The 20,461-nt window shown below is 48.3% G+C and overlaps 1 protein-coding gene and 1 pseudogene across 2 annotated transcripts; one reads left to right on the top strand and one right to left on the bottom strand.

Annotated features, from left to right (window-relative positions):
* Positions 1 to 821: 821 nt before the first annotated feature.
* LOC127692361 (T-complex protein 1 subunit eta-like) lies at positions 822 to 2,194 on the bottom strand (annotated as a pseudogene).
* A 450-nt stretch (positions 2,195 to 2,644) lies between these two features.
* Positions 2,645 to 20,002, top strand: Mcm3 (minichromosome maintenance complex component 3). 2 transcript variants are annotated; one of them, XM_052192534.1, is made up of 17 exons: positions 2,645 to 2,796; positions 5,182 to 5,294; positions 5,710 to 5,918; positions 6,360 to 6,490; positions 8,648 to 8,886; positions 9,039 to 9,147; positions 10,460 to 10,613; positions 10,892 to 11,023; positions 11,408 to 11,616; positions 12,233 to 12,407; positions 12,741 to 12,867; positions 13,856 to 14,006; positions 16,358 to 16,498; positions 17,103 to 17,206; positions 17,603 to 17,679; positions 18,050 to 18,161; positions 19,383 to 20,002. In XM_052192534.1, exons 1-17 carry the CDS (start codon positions 2,719 to 2,721, stop codon positions 19,579 to 19,581), a joined length of 2,460 nt encoding a protein of 819 aa, XP_052048494.1. In that variant the 5' UTR covers positions 2,645 to 2,718; the 3' UTR covers positions 19,582 to 20,002. The 2 variants fall into 2 exon arrangements, with proteins under 2 accessions (XP_052048494.1, XP_052048495.1); XM_052192535.1 differs by lacking the exon at positions 5,182 to 5,294 and having other exon boundaries at positions 2,744 to 2,796.
* Positions 20,003 to 20,461: the final 459 nt, after the last annotated feature.

Below are 20,461 nucleotides of genomic sequence, written 5' to 3'. Positions count from 1 at the left end.
ACAGCAACAACGGCAGCATCCATTTAATATTTGCTACATTTCTGGTTTTTTTTCCTCAATCATTTACATCTGCTGTTACTTCACTGATTATTCAAACCCTTCTGTGAGCTGGGTATTATGTGTAACTTCATTTGAAAGGCTAGGAAATCAAAGTACAGAACAGTTAAACAAATTGCCTATAGTTACACAGTATATAAGCACAGAAGTCAAACACAGTAATCGACAATGACTATCTTCGTGCTCTTCAGCATATGACATCTCTGGCTGAGTCACAGCACAGAGAACGGATATGCATGAGTGGGCAAGTCTGCATGTGTGGATTATTCCTTAATCTTCTCTAGTACCTTGTCCTAGTTAGGGTTTTACTGCTGTGAACAGACACCATAACCAAAGCAACTCTTATAAGGCTGGCTTATGGGTTCAGAGGTTCAGTCCATTATCAATGTAGGAGTATGGCAGCATCTAGGCAGGCATTGTGCAGGAGGAGCTGAGAGTTCTACATCTTCATCTGAAGGCTGCTAGGAGAAGACTGGCTCCCAGGCACCTAGGACAAGGATCTTATGCCCACATTCACAGTGACACACCTACTCCAACAAGGCCACACCTACTCCAACAAGGCCTCACCTCCTAATAGTGCCACTCCCTGGACCAAGCATGTACAAACAACTATCGCATACTTGGAGCATAGACTGTCTGATCTCCATGTTTATGTGGTGTTTGTGAGAGTGTCTGATGACAGATTTCCTGGGAGTCTAAAGCAAATTAAAAGGCACTGTTTGAAATATTTTGCAATATATAATGTTTAATAACAAAAAGTCTTCTTCTCCTCCTTCCACCTAATAACCTTAGGTTTTATTTGCATAATGTCCAGTGAGAACTCAGCAGACCAATCAACCATTTCCCCACCCCCACCCCATTCACCTCACAGGGAGTAATGCAGACTGCCTCTCAGTGGAGGTGGCTGGCCTTGGAGCATCCACAGTGGAGCAAGGGTTCTTGACAGTCTCATCTACAGATACAATAAGGCACACAGCCTCAAAAGCTGCTGTCAGGGCATTGATGTGCGACATGATCGTGGCTGACTCCCACATAAAGGCCTGGAAGTTGTTGGTGATGTCCTCATTGTCGATGCCCACCCCTTACCACCTCCAGCCCTGTGTATGTGGAGCCCACAGCTTGTTGAGAATGTTTGTGGCATGAAAGCCAGCATTGTCACATAGCTGTCACGGAATAATCTCCAGATTCTTGGCATATGCCCCAATCAACAGCTCTCTCTCTCTCTCTCTCTCTCTCTCTCTCTCTCTCTCTCTCCACTGTAGCTGTCTTCAGACACACCAGGAGGGGGCATCAGATCCCATTACAGAGGGTTGTGAGCCGCCATGTAATTGCTGAGAATTGAACTCAGGACCTCCGGAAGAGCAGTTGGTGCTCTTAACCGCTGAGCCATCTCTCAAGCCACACAGAGTCATACTTGATGGCCCTCCTCACAATCATGATGGCGCCATGCAGGGACTTCTCTGGCTCCTCCATAAACTTCTCAGTGTCACCACAGAGGATGATGGTTCATGTCTTGGCCTTAGGGCAGCCAGTGAAGAAATTGTACCTCTTGCCTCCAATTTAGGTCTCTTCAAACACCTGGCAATGGCCCAGCACATCTGGAATCAGAGTCTTCACACTGGTCTGAACTAAACTTCCATAGGCCATCATTATCCTCTTCAGATCCTCCTCAGACCTGTGGCCGGCAAAGAACATCTATCAGCAAAGTACTGGGTGACCATAGGTGATTTAGGGAAGATGACTTTGGCTCCAGACTATGGCTAACTTGTCATAGAGAATGTTCTGCTCCGTATCAAGAATTTCTTGGCAATCATCCATCCACGGTGTAGACTCAAATTTCATCACTATCTTTCTCTGCTTTCAGCTTGGGTTCAACATTTAAGCGGGCAATCATGGGGTTCTCATACTTCTTGGGCCACATTTCAAACCCAGCCTAAGAGAAACTGTTCTTGAACAGGACACCAGGCACCAGCAGAGACTCCACTAGAGCTCTACCCTGCACCTTCTTGGTGCCGGTCACTTAAAGCTACAGCAACTCACCAAACATCATCACAGCATCAACCACCATCTTGGCAATGAAGACCTTCTGCTGGGAGATCAGCTTGGAGTTCAGGGCTGTCACTGAGAACCAAGTGTGTCAGTGGGTAGTGTTCCTCTTTCAAAAATGCAAGGTGGAGAAAGATTGAGAAAGACACCAGATATCAACCTCTGGTCTTCATATGTACCTGTGCGTATGGGATACAACCTTGGACCCCCTCAGAAAATCCTAACTTCCTATTTGGCAAAACTTCCTATGAGCAAAGAAAAAGAGAAGATTAAAAAAGGGGGTGGGGTGGGGGTGGGGTGGGAAGGACCACAACTCCCAGAATGCAGTACTTCCTAGTCTTCCTGTTGCTCAATTTCCAGGGGGTGGGTTTTGAGCCTCCTCTCTGTCCCATTGGCCGTTCTTCCTATTAGGGCGGAGAAAGCGACCATTTCTTTCCAATCCAGGTACCGAATGAGAGGCTATTGAAGAGGCCAGCCAATCATAACGCGTCTCCGCTCCCCGCTTCCTTCACCATAAACTTCCGTGGCGGGAAAACTGGGGAAGTTTTCGCGCCTGGGCGGAGTCACACGTTTGTTTCGGGACTATTTGGCGGCCGGCGATTTCGGGGCAGCGGCATGGCGGGGACCGTAGTGCTGGACGATGTGGAGCTGCGGGAAGCGCAGAGAGACTACTTGGACTTCCTGGATGACGAGGTGAGGCTCGGTCCGCGAGCCCGGTGCTGGGGTCCTGTGGGTGACCGGGCACGGCTGGTGCGATCCAGAGGATGACCTGGCACGGTGCTGGGGTCCCCACGGGTGACCGGGCACGGCTGATGGGGTTCCGCGGGTGACCGGGCACGGTGCTAGGGTCTCGCGGGTGACTGGGCACGGCTGGTAGGATCCAGCGGATGACCTGGCACGGTGCTGGGGTCCCCACGGGTGACTGGGCACGGCTAATGGGGTCCCGCGGGTGACCTGGTCCGGGTGACCTGGCACAACTGATGGCGTACCCGTGGGTGACCTAGCACGGTGCTGGGGTCCCCGCGAGGACCAGGGCTGCTGATCTTTTTTTTCTTCTTTTTTTTTTTTCTACAACTTCCTGTTGCTTTTTTCTTCAGCTGTACCTCAAGGTTTTAAGAGCTTCATTCTTTTCACGTTAATTACACGTATTAGTCTCATTATGAAATTTCATAAGCACATAAGGTATTTTGGTCATATTTCTTTCTTATCACTCCCTCTTTTAATTGCTGCTATGAGCCCCATCGCCTACTTGATATGGTACCCAGGCCGTGTGCTTGCCGTAGTAGTCTCCTGAGCAGCATATTTTTTCTTGAAACCTCTCTTACTTTAGGATATGTTAATTACACTTACGGGTTTCATTATGAAACTTCACAAGCACATAATGTATTTTGGTCATTTTCACTTCTCTCACTATTTCCTCTTGTCATTTCCTTACTCCCGCATATCTTCATGAATTGCTAGAGTTTTCTCCAAAGTCGTTTAGTTTGTCTCTAAATTCATGTGTTACCCTCCCTACCCCACACCCACTCTAACTTGCAAGGAGATTGGTCAGGTGTAAATAGAAGGTCTAGCCAGGCCCAGCTCTTACCTGGGAAGGCTAATGTAACTGACTTAATGACTGACTTGATGCTGGCGGGGGCGGAAGTAACAACTTAGGAGGGCTTTCATTTTTGGGAATCGAAAGTGTTTTGTACACAGGTAAAGTGGGGTTTAACCACATTCAGTGGATGAGCCCTGAATGCTTGCTGATTAATGAAAAGCAATTTAAATTTGAATTTTAAGAGTATTTAAATTACATCATGGTTCTGAGATACATCTGCAGTCAGGTGTGTTAACGTCTAGATTTTAAAATTAAATTTTCGTATTAGGAAGGGTTTTTTTTTTCTTACTCTTTACGACTTAGGTCATTCTAGTTCCCAATCGAAATGTAAGCATATAGGAGCACTGTTAATGATCATGATAGTGTGTGGTAGGGGATGCTGGGCAGGAGGAAAGGGTTGTCTGCAGCCGTCTACTTCCTGGGCACCACTGAGACATGTATGAACATGCTGGCATCCTCCTGCATAAGTAACATAGTGTCCAGGGTCATCTTTGCTGGTGTAGCTTTAAGTAGCTCCCAAGTCCCTGCTTAGGACTTTTGAATATCTTTATGTTGATCTCCCATGGTATTAATAGCATCCCCCCCCCTCCATGATCAGTAACCCCTTTATAAACTGAATGCTCAGTGGTCCCTAATGCCCTACTGATAGAGACAGCAGGTGTGCTTTCCTTGTGCAGAAAGGCATAGACCTCACCCCATGATGAGGGAAGTCTGCCTTATAATGTAGGAAAAGACCATCCTTCAGCTGAAAGACAGAATGTTGCACCAGAGGACAAGATAACGAACACAGAAATGACTGCCCTACCTTTATGTATTATGTCCTTAAGTACCCCCCCCCCAAGTTCTCGATGCAGTTTTAGACCCCACCTCTGAGCTCGCCTGCCTTCCAGCCTTCTAATATGACTGGAATCCCTAGCTGGCTGCCCCTTAGATTTAGGACAGGCTTGCTCTCGCTTTAGACACCCCTTTCTACCAGTGTTTACAGATTCTCACTGGGATCCTATCTGCTTGCTTGTTCTTTTGGCTGTTGCCCTTGAAGCAGTCTAACTCTGTAGCCTAGCCTTGGACTCAGTGGTGATCCTCCTGCCTCAGGTGCCTGAGAGCTGGAATTGTAGTTTAACTCCACCTGAGTTTGGCTTTTCCTCTTTGTATCTACTTCCAGGCAGCTTTGGAGGTCCCAGCTTGCTATGGATAAAACCAAGAACCTGTAGAAAGGGGACTCTGGGTGTCTGAGGTGACAGTGACTTTATGATTCTGAGAGTCTCCTAAATAGATTGTAGGTGAAATCTGAGGCCAGTGGGTGCAAGGGAGAGGCTAGAGACCAGACTTGGCATTCATCTGGGCTCCAGAGCGTTTGTTTTGAGGGTTGCTTCGGAAACACATTTGAGTTGTGTCTTAATGTAATGTCTTAATTAATATGTCGAAACATTTAATATGTCAAATTGCTTGATTTGATATGTCTTATTCCTGCTTCGCAGGAAGACCAAGGAATTTACCAGAGCAAAGTTCGGGAGCTGATCAGCGACAACCAGTGTCGGCTGATTGTCAGCGTGAATGACCTGCGCAGGAAAAATGAGAAGAGGGCTAACCGGTGAGCAGCGGCGGGGTTCCCTGGGGTGAGCCGTGACGGGGTTCCCTGGGGTCCGCTGCTTTTGAAGGAGAAAGGAAGGCATCATTTTGATCAGTACAGGCTTCCCTGGGGAAGACCTAGATGGCACGGACTTGACCTGCACACAGGCTGTCATCATAGTCTCCCAGAGAAGAGGTGGTCTCAGGTGCTGCCGTCCTCAGTGTTTCCGTCAGCATCATCACGCTTTATATCTTTGATGAACTGACACTAGCTTCAGTCCTAATGTATTTTACCAAGTGTATTTTACCAAGTCTTATACGGTGGCAGGGCAAAATCAACATGGGTTTTCTTTCCCTGACCCGAGGTCGTTCCTTCCTGTTTCGAGGGTCAGTTTCCCGAGCTCTGTCTAATGGTTCTTTGTCTCAACCCCACGCAGCCTCCTGAACAACGCCTTTGAGGAGCTGGTTGCCTTCCAGCGAGCCTTGAAGGATTTCGTGGCCTCCATTGACGCCACCTACGCCAAGCAGTATGAGGAGTTCTACATAGGACTGGAAGGCAGCTTCGGCTCAAAGCACGTCTCTCCCCGGACTCTCACTTCCTGCTTCCTCAGCTGTGTGGTCTGTGTGGAAGGCATTGTTACTAAATGTGAGTGGATCAAAGACGGTGCTAGGGCCCTAAGAAAACGCTAGGGTAGACTCGGGAGGTCTGGAAACCAGGGGAGCTATATGTAGTGCTCCTGGGGACTTGTAGGAAACGTTGAAATTAAATAGTAAGATGTGAAGCAACTCGGGACTGGGAGTCACTGGCAGTGGTAGCAGAACAGTGAGTTCCCAGAGCTGGAAGAGTCCTGCTCTTCCTTTCTTACTGCAGTCCCTTCATTGGCATTAGTGGTACTTAAATTAAAATTACACCTGGATACAGTGGTATCTATGAATAGATGTGAAGAAGAACAAATGACAAGAGTTAGGAAAACCGGTTAACCTGACTGGGAGAATATAGCATTTAAAGGCCTCGCATGAATTTAGTTCCCTCCGTTGTCTGTCACTGTGCCGTTGGGTGACGTTGTGCACACCCTTGTGTCCCTAGGTTCTCTGGTTCGCCCCAAAGTCGTTCGCAGTGTTCACTACTGCCCTGCCACTAAGAAGACCATAGAGAGACGCTACTCTGACCTCACCACCCTGGTGGCCTTCCCATCCAGTTCTGTTTATCCCACCAAGGTGAGGACATGAGTCAGCTGGGCGTCTTGGGGGAACGGAATCAAGGGGGGACTGTTTAAATTCAAGCAGTTATATAGGATCTGGAGTCTTCATTCTAAAAGTAGATATGTGACGTAAGGATTAATTCAGAAAAAAAATGGTTCAAGATAAAGCTTAATATAGAAATATTACTTTTTTTTTAAGATTATAGTTAGAGGTTAGGGAGTTGGCTTAGTGGGTAAGAGTACTAGTTCTGGAAGCATGGGGACCTGCGTTTGAATCTCCAGCGCCCAGGTAAAAGGCCGGACATGCTACGCGTGCCTCCTAGCCCTGGCTGTCTCGGGGGAGAGTGATCCCAAAAGTTTACTGGCTGGCTGGCTAGCCCAGCTGAAATGAAGAGGAAATCTGAAGTCAGGCTCGGGTCTCCATTTGCATGAGCATGTGCACCACACAAAATAAAGTTTAGAAAAGTTGGGGTTTAGAAAGCCCAAAAGAAGGGAAAACATCGTTCGATGACATGTATTTTTTACAGCGTTGCAATCACAGTAATATAATATGCTTTCTAAAAGTAAGATGGGAGATGCTTCTGTTACATGTTGCTGTGGTATCATCTTCACAGACATTTCAGTGGATTTGGGGATGACAGTAAAAAGCTTTCTCTATGGTGGGAAACATTGAAGACAGCTTTCTTAGCGAGACAAGAGGCTGTTATTATTGATGCCTTGATGTTTATACTCATCTAGGCAAAGGATACCTTAGCTTTCTCATGAAATTGTCCTTGCCTGTGAATAAGAAGATGCTCGATTTTATAAGGTTATAATAATTACATGTGATCATGTGATAGTGGTTCCTGGGACATAGCACTCAGTAAGCACACAGTGACTTTTGTGGTTTTAGGAAATTCACATATGATGGAGACACACCTTAATGTTTCTTATGGAAGCTTCACATACACACACACATACACACACACACACACAAGTGTATAATTCGAAATTTTACAAGCAGAATAGACTCATTTCATCAGCATCTAAAGTGGAAAACAAACTCACCAGTACTTAGAGATTACTACTGAAGGCCATGCTATCCTAATGTCCAGTGTTTTTAGAGAGTCTCTACATAGCCCTGGCTGGCCTGGAGCTTTCTGGAGACCAGACTGGCCTTGAGCTCACGGAGAGCCACCCACCTCTTTCTTGCGAGTGTTGGGATTAAAGGCTCGTGACGCCATACCTAGTGATCCTAGTTAGTGTCTTAACAGTGGGGATTGCTTTTGCCAAGTGACTTGTAGCCTTCCTTATACTGTGACCCTTTAATACAGTTTCTCGTGTTGTAGTGACCTCCAATTGTAAAATGATTTCCGTTGCTACTTCATAACTGCAATTTTGCTGTTGTTATGAGTCATAATGTAAATATTTGTGGTTTCCGATGGTCTTGGGTGACCCTGTGAAAGGGTCGTTCAGGGTCATTGACGACTCACAGGTTGAGAACTGCAGCTTTTGGCTGTTTTCCTGTGTCCATGCTCTTGTGCCTAGCAGCTTTTGTGCAACATTGTGTATGCATGCCCGTGAGTGTGTGTCTCAGTATTCATCTGTGTGACAACGATACCACATTATTTACCTATTGTGTTGATAGATTTGGATATTCTTTAAATTTGGCTTGGTAGGAATGGTGCTGCTCTGAGCAGTTTGTAGCTTTAGCTGTGGGTTTCTCTTGGGTTATTTCCTGAGTAGAAAAACTACATTAGAGCTGGGCATGGTGGAACACATCTTTAAAATCCCAGCACTCAGGAGGCAGAGACAGGGGAATCTTAGAGTTAGTTCCAAGATAACCAGGGGCACACAAATACACATACATACATACATACATACACACACACACACACACACACACACACACACACACACATATATATAAAGAGAGAGAGAGAGAAAAGAGAGAAGAGAAAACCTGTATCAGATTATAATCACAGGAGGTTTGGCATCAGCGTGGGGAGTCAGGACTTTAAGTACAGCCATGGTTGCACCAGTGAAAACTGACCCTTCCATTGTTGATTTGGTAGATATGCATACACATTCATGATTTGAGACAGTAAAGGTCCCAGATTGCTAAAGGATGTTTTTCCTGTTGGATGAATACTTCATTTCAAAGACAAGACTAAAATGACTATTTTTTCTGTAGGATGAGGAGAACAACCCCCTGGAGACAGAGTACGGCCTGTCTGTCTACAAGGACCACCAGATCATCACCATCCAGGAGATGCCGGAGAAAGCCCCCGCTGGCCAGCTCCCTCGCTCTGTGGATGTCATTCTAGACGATGATCTGGTGGATAAAGTAAAACCTGGTGACAGAATCCAGGTGGTGGGCACCTACCGCTGCCTTCCAGGGAAGAAGGGCGGCTACACCTCGGGGACCTTCAGGTAAAGGGTCTGCTGTGCGGTGGAGTCCCACCGTCCCATAGACATTCTCTCGGCCTTCAGTCCTCGCTGTGGCTCGTGGGCAGAGAGCTCGGCTGAGTTCTCTGCTCCCGCCACTGGCTGGGGGTTCAGCTGTTCCCTCCCCTGTGTCGCAGGACCGTGCTGATCGCCTGCAACGTGAAGCAGATGAGCAAGGACATTCAGCCTGCCTTCTCTGCGGACGACATAGCCAAGATCAAGAAGTTCAGCAAAACCCGTTCCAAGGTCAGCTGACGGGCTGGGTTTGCTTTGAAAGCGGTCCATCTGTCCTGCCTGCGGCCATCTTTGTGCTGGATCTGGGGGAAAGTTGCTTTTTTTTTTTCTCTGAAGTATTTGTTTTGTTCTAACTGGCAAGTGAAGGGTATTTTTGCCATTTTATTGGCTGCACTTGTTGTGTCTTCCGGGCTGCTCAGTTGAACCTGATGCAAATTAAGAATGTAGGAGTTAGAACATGGTGTGCCATTTATAACTAACTGGTTTAGTTCTGTTGAGGCAGGCTTGTGTAGCCCGGGCTGTCCCTGAACACCTGATCCTCCTGCATGGCCTATCATCTGCATTTTTAGTTTTTCTTTTTAAACTGTATTTACTTTCTTTTCACTTTTTTATGTGTGCGCATCTACCCACATGCGGGGGTCAGGGAACAGCTTGTGGAAGTTGATTATCTCACGCCTTATAGACCCTCGGGATTGAACTCAGGTGTTCAGGTTGGCCACAAATACCTTTACCCATCTTACTGGCCGAGTGGTTGCTTTATAAAGTCAGGCTGTCCACATTTAGAGTCGAGCCAGGCAGTACACCCACGAGATCAACAAACCCAGTTTGTATGTGTGCGCTTGTTTGCACTGGGAATGTGCTTATCGTGTTGGCGATTAAACCCAGGGGCCTCGCCTTGTATGTGTTAGCTAGATTCTGTACCACTGAGGGGCATCCCCAGCCTGGTGGTTTTGGTCTGTTTGTTCCTTTAGGTTTGGGGAGAAGTTTGTTGTAGATTCATAGATGGGAGAGAGGGGGCCACGCTGTGTGAGTCAGGCGTTGTGAACAGGCAGCCCCACGGTGGGGAGGGAGGACGGAGAGAATAAGGGAGTATCAGAGAAAAGTGGACTTAGGATCCGGTCTGAGAGAGACAGAAGAAACGGGAAGTTCTGACTTAGAAAGCTATGCAGTCCCGACAGCCACATGGTGGCCTACGGGACTTCACTCCCTTGTCCCCCACCATTGTTTTTTGAAACAGAATCTAACTATATAGCCTACAGTGGTCGGGGAACTCCCTAGTTAGAGTTAGCACAAGCTGGCCTTAAATCACAATCCCCCTGCCTCCGATGCCAAGTGTTGGATTGCATGTATATGCTCCTGAAGATTAACCTTTACAAGTTTTGTTTTGGGCTGTAGGCTGCCTCTTTACCTGCCCCGCCAGTTGTCTGAATGGGGTTGTCTTGGAGCAAAGCTCTTGGTTTTAGAACTTGGATTTATCTTTTCTATGGGCTTTAGAAACCCCCCTGGGTGCCACAAGGCTTTCCACTCGTTGTTCTTCCTCCAGGATGTCTTTGAGCAGCTGGCCCGGTCGTTAGCTCCTAGCATCCACGGGCATGACTACGTCAAGAAGGCAATACTCTGCTTGCTCCTGGGAGGGGTGGAGCGGGAACTTGAAAACGGCAGCCACATCCGTGGAGACATCAATATTCTTCTAATAGGTATGGTGCTGGGGGTGTTAGACCTTGAGGAAGGGACTTGTAAGGGTGTGCATATACAATTGTACCTCTGTATCTGGTCATATTTTAGTCCCACCAAAGTACAGAAGGCTAAATATTTTTTAAATCCCTGAAATTCTGATTTATTTGACCTAGTCTATATTCTGCAAATGGGAAAAGGGAAAGAAAGAAGTCACCGTTAACATCCAATTCTGCATGGAAGTAGAATCTGCTGGGGTGCGTGGGGCTCCCTAGAGAATCATCACTGCCTTGCCCCGTAGGTGACCCATCAGTTGCCAAGTCCCAGCTTCTGCGGTACGTGCTTTGCACCGCACCCAGGGCCATTCCCACCACGGGTCGGGGCTCGTCCGGAGTGGGTCTCACAGCTGCTGTCACTACAGACCAGGAGACAGGTAAGAACGGGAGGCTCCTGTCAGAGGCCCAGCATGAGTTTGAGCAGATCAGATTCTTCAAGCTTGTAGGCTCCGACATGTTTGGGACAATTGAAAGATTAGTGGAGTGTGTTACAAGACAGAATGCTCTGGAGAAGCGGGTAAATTATGATTTAAATGATGGAAAAAGGGAAAACAGCAACTTAGAAAAAGGGGGAAATGAAATTGGGGGACAGATTGGAAGAGCAGGAAAGGAACTCTAGCTGGATATCCCTGGAGGATGGGAGAGAGTCCTGTGATGTGAAGTCTCTTACTGTGTTCTCCTACACTGTGAGGACAGGTGTGGGGACCCTCCTCTGTCCCCAGACCTACCCGTGGCAGTGCGTTTACCTCTTCTCTTCCTAGGGGAGCGCCGCCTGGAAGCTGGCGCTATGGTCCTGGCCGACCGAGGGGTGGTTTGCATCGATGAGTTTGATAAGATGTCTGACATGGACCGCACAGCCATCCACGAGGTGATGGAGCAGGGTCGAGTGACCATCGCCAAGGCTGGCATCCATGCCCGGCTCAACGCCCGCTGCAGTGTTTTGGCGGCTGCCAATCCGGTCTATGGCAGGGTGAGTGGAATAGGGCCATGACTGCTATCCTTGGATCAGTTTGGTTTTGCTTGATGGCTGGACCGAGAGCTTTGTTACAGAGGACCGCAGGTCAGCTCATCTTGTTACTGCCTGTGGATCGGATCTCAGCAGGGGTTCTTCATAGTTCCTCTGTAACAAAATAAATCATGTGTGCATGTGTGTGAGTGTGTGTGTGTGTGTGTGTGTATGTGTATGTGTGTGTGTGTAAGTGTGTAGGCCGGAGGTGAATCTGGATTTTGCCGTTTTGGCTGCCAGCTAGCCAAACAGTTGATGCTAGGACCATCCAGTCTGTTTCTATAATTAGGCCATTGCGCTTCTCTGGTCCTTGGGGACTTTGTATGTACAGTGAAAGCACTGTGTGACTCATCAAGTGATCTCAGCCCTGAGCCTTGGTCTTTCAGACACTGTTGATGTTGGGGAGGCATGCAGCAGCGTACAAGCACTCTACCACTGAGCTATCTCCTGGTCCACATTTTCGGCTCGACTGTTGTTTTTTGTGTGGTCCAGCCTTACAGTCTCACCTATATTGATTTGGCCTTGATGTCTGTCCTTCCTACTGATGTTGCTTTGACTTGGTTGTCCTCTTGTCCTCCAGTATGATCAGTACAAGACACCGATGGAGAACATTGGACTGCAGGACTCGCTGCTGTCTCGATTTGACCTGCTCTTCATCATGCTGGATCAGATGGACCCTGAACAGGATCGGGAGATCTCCGACCACGTCCTTAGGATGCACCAGTACAGGGCCCCAGGGGAGCAGGACGGGGACGGTGAGTAGAAACGAGCAGGAGTGGCCCTAACGGATGCCGCTGTCACTGCCGTCCTGTGCCTGGGTTAGTGTTTCTGGTGTCCTCACCTTCTTGTCCTTCTCCCCTTGCTTGACTGCTCGCTGGAGGTTCAGTGTCTGTCCATTTTGGGGTTTCGCTGTGTCTCTCAGCTTTTGGGCAGTTCTAAGTTTTACATTTGTGAGGTCCATGCATCTCTTTCCTCCTGGGTTCCTGCTCTCTAACTCTTGGCTTCATTGCTTTCTGGGCTGGAAAAGAGGCCGTTTCCTTCTTGGCTTAAACCCCTTGCTGTCTTTTGTCTCACCTTGGGTTTGCCAGCTCTGCCGTTGGGTAGTTCGGTGGACATCCTGGCCACAGACGATCCCGACTTTGTCCAGGATGACACGCAAGATACCCGGATTTACGAGAAACATGACAACCTTCTACATGGGACCAAGAAGAAAAGGTGAGCCTCCTCTTGCTTCCTTCTGGAGAGACCTGGGATTTTGTTAGAGTGCATCTTCTTTGGGTCTACAGATAAAACATTTGACCTGGCCAGTGGCCTTCATGTGTCTCTGGTTGATTCAGCTCAGGCCCCGGATGGTTCTTAGAACGGACAGTTTTGACAGCCGGGCGTGGCTCCTCATAATCCCAGCACTCAGAGGCCAAGGCAGGGAGGTTAGGAATCAGAAGCTAGCCTGGACTTCAGATAACCTGTCTTAAAATTCCCTTTATTTTGACGGTATGCCCAAGTGCTAGTGGGTGTGTGATCTTGTAGTCCCGTGGTCCTTTGTGGGGATTTTTGGTGACGATTAGTTGAGAGCAGGCAGTAGAGGCTTTGAGGATGAATTTAAGTACAGGAGACTTGATTGGGTGCTCAGACATGCTATATGAACTCTCATGCCTCTGGCTACTGAATTTGAGTTGACGTCTTTGAACCAGTATTCCCACATATAAAATAGGGCAGGTACCAGGTGTGGGGGAACATATCTTTAATCCCAGCACTCGGGAGGTAGAGACTGGTGGATTTGTGTGAGTTTTAGGCCAACCTGCTCTACACAATGGGTTCTAAGCCAGTTAATGATAGAGAGGCCTTGTTTTCAAAAATGGGATCAGGGGTCTGGAGAGATGGCACGGCAGTTAAGAGCAGTTCCAGAGGACTCGAGTTCAGTTCCCAGCGTCCATATAGTTGCAGATAATAATAGTCTGTAACTCAAACCTGGTCTAGAGGGTGAGTTCCAGAACAGCCAGAGCTATACAAAGAAACCCGCCCTGTCTTGAAAAAACAACCAAAAAACTTGTAATGCCAGAACTTCTTCCTTCGCTTCATGAGTTAGGGATAACACCTAAGGCTAAACAGAGAATATTAGAAATGTTTGTGTGTCCGATTCTCCAAGCGGTAAAAGCATTGCCCCAGGTGGGTTAGGAAAATGGCATCCATTCCCTTGGATTAGGGAGAAGATGGTGAGCGCAGCTTTCATGAAGAAGTACATCCATGTGGCCAAAATTATTAAGCCCACCCTGACGCAGGAGTCAGCAGCCTACATTGCAGAAGAATACTCACGCCTGCGTAGCCAGGACAGCATGAGCTCTGACACTGCCCGGGTAAGTACGCAGGGCGTTGTGTCCCTTAGTTAGACATGGGGTGGGACTTCCTGCTCTCTGGCAACCTGGGGAGTTCTAACTTGATTGTCCCTCCTGGTCTGAAGAACTTTCTTAGCCCTTTTCTGAAAGAAGTGAAAGCTAAGACCTCAGACATAGTAAGAATGTCCCCCCAGTGAACCGTGAGTAGCTAGCTTCTTGGACCTGACCTCCTCTCTGTTGAGTGACCAAGATTCAGCAATTTCTAATGTGACTTAATAGAGTTGAACTTACCTGCATCTTCCAGGAAAGCGTAGTTCCTGAGTTCAAAGCTGGCGTATATGATAGGCCTTTAGGCCATCTGCTGTTGCTGGGTACATGTTGTGTCTCAGGGAGTTCTGATAGTACTTTGCCTCCCCTCTGCCCGTGATGAGATGGGTAGAGCACTTGTTTCCATACTAAGTTCTCCCTTTATTACTGCTCCTCCCTGTGCATGAGCTGTTCCAGTGCACCCTGCTCACTGCAACAAGAATTGAGTGTGACAAGCTGTTGCAGATGGGGTCCTGGTCGATCCCTCAGTTACGGTTGTCTGCTTCTGTTAGTGTGCATGAAGATTTCATGTGCTGCAGAAATAGAGTTTGTAGTGGAGTGTCTAGTACCGATGGCGCTCTGCATTGTGAGTGCACACTTGTAGATTTGCTTTTGAAGATCGGTGTGGGTATAAACAGGAAGGTAGACGATCCAAAGAGAGAAGGGAACTGCATGTGGCGCTGGAGGCTCATGTAATGGGAGACAGAGAAACCATGATGGAAAGGGAGACGCGTGCGCTGCCAGAGCTCTGCAGCTGGCGTGCAGCCTGGCACGCATCGCTTCACTGCTCAGGCCCGTCTCCTTACCCGGAGAACGCTGGGTAGTAGCAGGGCCATTAGAACTCCCTGGAACTTAAAGCAAGCACAGTGTGACTCAGTAGGCCAAGGATCCTAACACACAATAGTGCTTTAAGAAGACACAGGCCCCGTTTGGTTTATAGCCTCCCTGCGAGCCACTTGGTGGGGGTGTGTCAGCCTCCTCCTCACTCTGAGACAGACACCTGTCCTCGGGGCTCCACTTTGACACCGGTGGCCTTGGACAGATTCAGCTCTTCTGTCCCCATGCCTTCCTCTGTGACGTAGTTGAGAGGAGTCACAGGTAGTTGAGAGGAGTCACAGAGGAGTCACACGTACAGCTCCGCTCTCCAGCTCTCGATGCATTGTGGGTCTGCACTGAGGAGCCCCTTTCTCCGCCCTCACTTTGACGCTCTCACCGTTTCAGGGCAGTTGAGTCCTCAGGCTACTTTTCTTATTTCTCATTTACCTTCATTGAATGCTCTCTCATTTCAGCCATTTTTCTTACATTTGTGAATTTTAAAAATACATTTAGTTCTTTATACTTACATTGTATAGAACATTCTGATGACTCCTCCACTGCATCCCTACACCCTCTACTCTGCATCCCTACACCCTCTCCACTGACTGCATCTCTACACCCTCTCCACTGCATCCCTACACCCTCTCTACTGCATCCCTACACCCTCTCCACTGCATCCCTACACCCTCTCCACTGCATCCCTACACCCTCTCCACTGCATCCCTACACCCTCTCCACTGCATCCCTACACCCTCTCCACTGCATCCCTACACCCTCTCCACTGCATCCCTAGCACTTTCTCACTCACCACCCCTAGCAACCTCTCCTTTGCCCTGCCAGTGTCTTGCAGATCTATGACTTGGCTTCTGTTTAGTTTAGCCAGGATTATCTATGTGATTAACTATTCATTAGTACTTGCTCAATCCCAGTGGTATACAAATGAAAGCAGTGATTCCCTGTCTCCTCAGATCTATTGGTCGCAGAGTGAAGCAGTGCGTAGGGCCTCTGGAGTCCTCCCCATCTGTGCCTGGCTATCAGTGGCCTTGGGCAGACTCAGTGCGGGCATCCCCAGCTGCTGGGAGTTTGTGATCATAGTGACTTGACTCCTGTCCAGAAGATGGCATTTACAGCGCTTCTGCCTGTTTTGGTTCTTTTATTCTTTTTCCCTCTTCCAACTTGTTCCCTGCACTCGGTGTCAGTGTCATGTTTGGGGCTGAGCAGTCAACTGCCTGCCACTTCTTCTCAGCACCTGTGCAGCTGTGAATCTTTGCCTTCTCCACTGCTCACTGGAGAGAGGCTTGAGGGTGCCGTTAGTTGGGCACTGGCTGATATTTGAACTTCAAATGTGCCCACCAATAGAGAGGTCAGACCTTGGGCGTTCTGAGCATTTCTGGTATTGCCTTCTTTCTTTTTCTGTGAGTGAGACACATGTTTCTGCACAAGTAACTCCTGCGTGCTTTCTTCCTTAGACATCTCCAGTGACCGCACGAACACTAGAAACTCTGATTCGCCTGGCCACGGCCCACGCGAAGGCCCGGATGAGCAAGACTGTGGACCTGCAGGATGCGGAGGAAGCTGTGGAGCTGGTTCAGTACGCTTACTTCAAGAAGGTGAGCCTTCAAGGAGCCCCGTGGAAGGGCAAGGGGAGAGTGTCAGCAGCCAGGGGGCTTGCAGGAAACCAGGAGCACGGGCCTTCTGAATAAGTGAGCGCACCTCATAGGAACTCAGACAGAAGCAGCCCAGTGTTTCTGGGGATCTCTGGTGTGTGAACGAGTGTGTCTCTGATTCCTGTGCCTTCTCTTGACCTCTTTTCTTTCCGTTGGTTTGTCTTCTTCAACTTCGATGCGATGGCTTTTGTTTTGTTATATTTTATTTCATTGTGTTTTGGAGTTATCTTTTAGAGGCCTGTTCTTTTCTAATGAGAGAAATGGAGTAGATTGGAATGGGAGGGACAGTGGGGAGGTTTAATAGATGTTTAATAAAAGGGCAGAAGAAAGTGAGCTTTGTGCCTACAACCCATCTGTAGACCTTGAAGGTCTGCCATGCTTCCTGCTTCTGACTTTCTTGGGGGGTGATGTTGAATTCAACTAAATGCCTGATCTATAAAGAGAAAAGTCTTAGAAACACAGAAATCATTTCTACCCATGATGCAGAGTCGACTCCAGGGTCCTTACTCAGTTTTGGCATCAGTGACGTCTCCTGGCTCGTTTCTAGGTTCTGGAGAAGGAGAAGAAGCGTAAGAAGCCAAGTGAAGATGAATCAGACCTGGAAGATGAAGAGGAGAAGAGCCAGGAAGACACTGAGCAGAAGCGGAAGAGGTACTGTGGGTAGTGAGAGGTGACAGTTGAGGCTCTGTTGTGGCCAGGGAGAGCCCTGCTTGGTAGTGTCTGGTGCTTCGGGGCCCTGTGGGGTTTGCAGATGGAGGTGGCTGTGAATTCCTATGACGGAAGTGACGCCATCGGTAGGTTTCCCTCTGTTCTTGACGCCGTTCCCCTCCTTCTCATGCACTGGTCAGACTGATCGCCAGAGCAGAGAGCACTGGGCAGCTGAGCCTGGACAGTGTCGTTCAGAAAGGGTAGTGAGCGGTTTGTTCAGACCTGAGCCTGGACACTCTGATGAGCCTGGACCTGCAGGGTGGGGTTTCACTTTGGTTGTACATGTCTCTGTGGTCCCCTAAAGCCATCTCAGTTTCTTGACTGCTGTGGGTATTTCAGGAGGAAGACTCAGGCCAAGGACGGGGAGTCCTATGACCCTTATGACTTCCATGAAGCAGAGAAGGAAATGCCTCAAGGTGAGTGAACATTTCCTCCCGACCCTTGCAGGTACTGCTTGTGCTGCCTTTTCTGGTGGGTTCCCAATGCCTCCCACAGAGGCCCGGGGGAACCTGCAGTACAAATGTCAGAGCATAAGTTTGGCTCTGTTGTTGGCCTTCTTGATTTGTGTGACCTTATGTCCTGCCTGGTATACGCACCCCAGATAAAGCACTGAGGGTCTTCTGCCTTACTTGAGTCCCCTGTCCATCAGAGATGTCCCTGTATTGTCCTGCCTGGCCCCTTAGGGACCATGAGAGACAGTGCTCTCAGGCTTAGCGAGGTGATGGGTGCGGCTTCTCTAGCATTGCTGGAAATGGCTTCACCTTGCTGTCTCCTGTATCCCTGAAGTGCACACCCCGAAGACTGATGATTCTCAGGAGAAGACGGATGATTCTCAGGAGAAGATGGATGATTCTCAGGAGACCCAGGAATCCCAGAAAATGGAGCTGAGTGAGTCCAGGTGAGTGCATCTTCCTGTTTTCGCATTCCTGCTGATGAGGAACCAGTTTCTAGGACTGCCGCCAGCCACCTGATGAACTTAGAGCTAGAACTCTGGGTTTTATGACACTTCACCGAGAGAGTTGCAGACCAGTGTCTGAAGGCCTTTGGCGTGTTTACAGAACTGCCTGTTTGCTGTACTGCTTCTTGCTTCTATCTTTGTGGAAATTTGAATTGTTACTTTTTAAGTCAGGAGGAACTGACTTACCAAGGGCAAATTTTGATGTGTGGATTCTTCTCAGGGAGATCCATCTTCTTTTTCCCCCTCATAAATTGTGGCTGGCCACTTTTTTTTTTTTTAAAAAAAAAAAAAAACATTTTCACTAGGGTTTCAGAAAATACTTTTTCCCCTGAAATTTATGTTTACCAGACACCAAAGAAATAACATAGTTAAGGCTAATTTTTAAAGATATAAAATACAGTCCAGCCAAACATGGAAAAAATCCTTAAAGAAAACCACTAAACTCGCTGTAATCCTACTCCAGAACCAGCCACAGAGCTTGGCTTTCTGAACCAGCTCAGACAGAGTCACTCTCAACAGCTGCAGTCTTTCCAGAGGCTGCAGTATGTAGAATCTTTGATCTCGCTGTGTAAACAGACTGGCCTCAAACTCAGAGATTCCCCCTTCCCTCGCGAACCAAGTGCTCCGATTAAAGCCATGTGCCCCCCTGGCCCAGTCTGAGGTGTAGATTCCTAATCAAGGTCTTAAATGGCCCTGAGGTGGCTCTGTGTCACTACTGCGCATCCACAGTGAGACATTCTTAGGTTTGTCGCATGGCACGGTCATGAGGCGCAGTCAGGTCCCTAGACTCTGGTGAAGAGACGTGGACTTCTATAAAGTCCCGGGTATGTGGGCTGTCATGCAGCTGTCATGCTGACCAGTCTCCTGTGCTGTGTGTAGGGTTACCAGTCTCTTAACAGCCTCCAGGCCTCAGAGGCCCTCGTGCCTGAATTACAGGAAGCTCTGCGTGCACTGTGGGTTAGTCTTAAGGAAGGATGCTCAGAATATTAGACGAACACTCCCCCCACCCCCATTAGTCTTGTCTTGGAGCTGCAGGTTTCTTTACTGCCATTTTGTTGGTTTAAGACAAGGTGAAGTTGGAGGCTTCCTCAACGATGGTATAGACATGAGCTCCCCCAGCCTTGGCCCCTCCTCTACTCACGTTTTTCCTGTCTTGGGCAGGCTGAAGGCTTTTAAAGCGGCCCTCTTAGAAGTGTTCCAGGAAGCTCACGCGCAGTCTGTGGGCATGGTCCACCTCACAGAATCCATCAATCGGAATAAAGAAGAGCCCTTCTCCGAAGAGGAAATCCAGGCTTCCCTGAGCCGCATGCAGGATGATAACCAGGTCATGGTGTCTGAGGGCATCGTCTTCCTTATCTGAGGTTGTTGCTGCCAAGTACTGCCCTGTCCCCAGCCTCCATCTCCATTCTCCAGTGACTTTCAGTCATGGGACTTGATGGTGAGGCGACCAGGACTTGGAAGCTTTGTGGATGACTTCTGCTGTGGGGCAAGAACTGGAGAGCGGTCAGGCCTTCCAGTCCTAAATGTGGGAGCCTTCACGACTTGAGCTGTGTTTCTGGGCATAGCTGTTTTCTGCATTTGTTACTTGTGTTTTACCCCCAGCCCCCACACCCGAGCACTTTAGTCCAGGGAGCCTTGAGGTCTGCTGGGCCAGAGAGGCTCAGGAAGATCACAAGGCTGGATTGGAGGAAGCTTTCTGTACAATTAGACTTACATATATTGTTGTCCTAAATATCCAAGACGTTGATGCTGAGTAAATATAACTATTTTGTACATGTAAAGTTCATGCTCTGTGCTTTAAAAAAAATACATTTATTGATTGGTGTGTGTGTGTGTGTGTGTGTGTGTGTGTGTGTGTGTGTGTGTGTGAGGGGTGAGGGTTGGGGCTGGGACAACCCCTCGGGTGTCAGGCTTGGCGGTGGGCTCCTTTACCCTTGGCAGGGAGCTGCCTCTCAGGCCTAGGCACACTTGAAGGTTTGTTTGGTTTTTTTTTTTTTTCCTTTTAATTTCATTACAAAAACATTGCAGTTAAAATCACACACTCAATTAACCAGACCCAAGGACTGTACAACTCAGTGAACTTGTCTAATTTCAGAATAGCCATGGGATGGGAGGGAGGCCAGCATCACATGGATTTATACTTTCAACTCCTAGAGATATTTCTATGTACTTACCCACCCTGAAAAGGGAAAACTTGGTGGCAGAGTTAAAATAGAATGAGGCTTCATATCCTTCATAGT

The sequence above is a fragment of the Apodemus sylvaticus genome, chromosome 9, assembly GCF_947179515.1.
Source record: "Apodemus sylvaticus chromosome 9, mApoSyl1.1, whole genome shotgun sequence".
Taxonomy (NCBI): Eukaryota; Metazoa; Chordata; class Mammalia; order Rodentia; family Muridae; genus Apodemus; species Apodemus sylvaticus.
This window is presented reverse-complemented; position numbering and strand designations above follow the sequence as displayed.

What these genes read in the sequence shown, in the direction of transcription:
- Mcm3 (XM_052192534.1), top strand. Translation starts at nt 2,719, where the DNA reads ATGGCGGGGACCGTAGTGCTGGACGATGTGGAGCTGCGGGAAGCGCAG. An exon ending in AGGGGAGCAGGACGGGGACG is followed by an intron (nt 12,408 to 12,740) that starts GTGAGTAGAAAC and finishes TGGGTTTGCCAG; the next exon opens with CTCTGCCGTTGGGTAGTTCG. An exon ending in AGAGAAGGAAATGCCTCAAG is followed by an intron (nt 17,680 to 18,049) that starts GTGAGTGAACAT and finishes GTATCCCTGAAG; the next exon opens with TGCACACCCCGAAGACTGAT.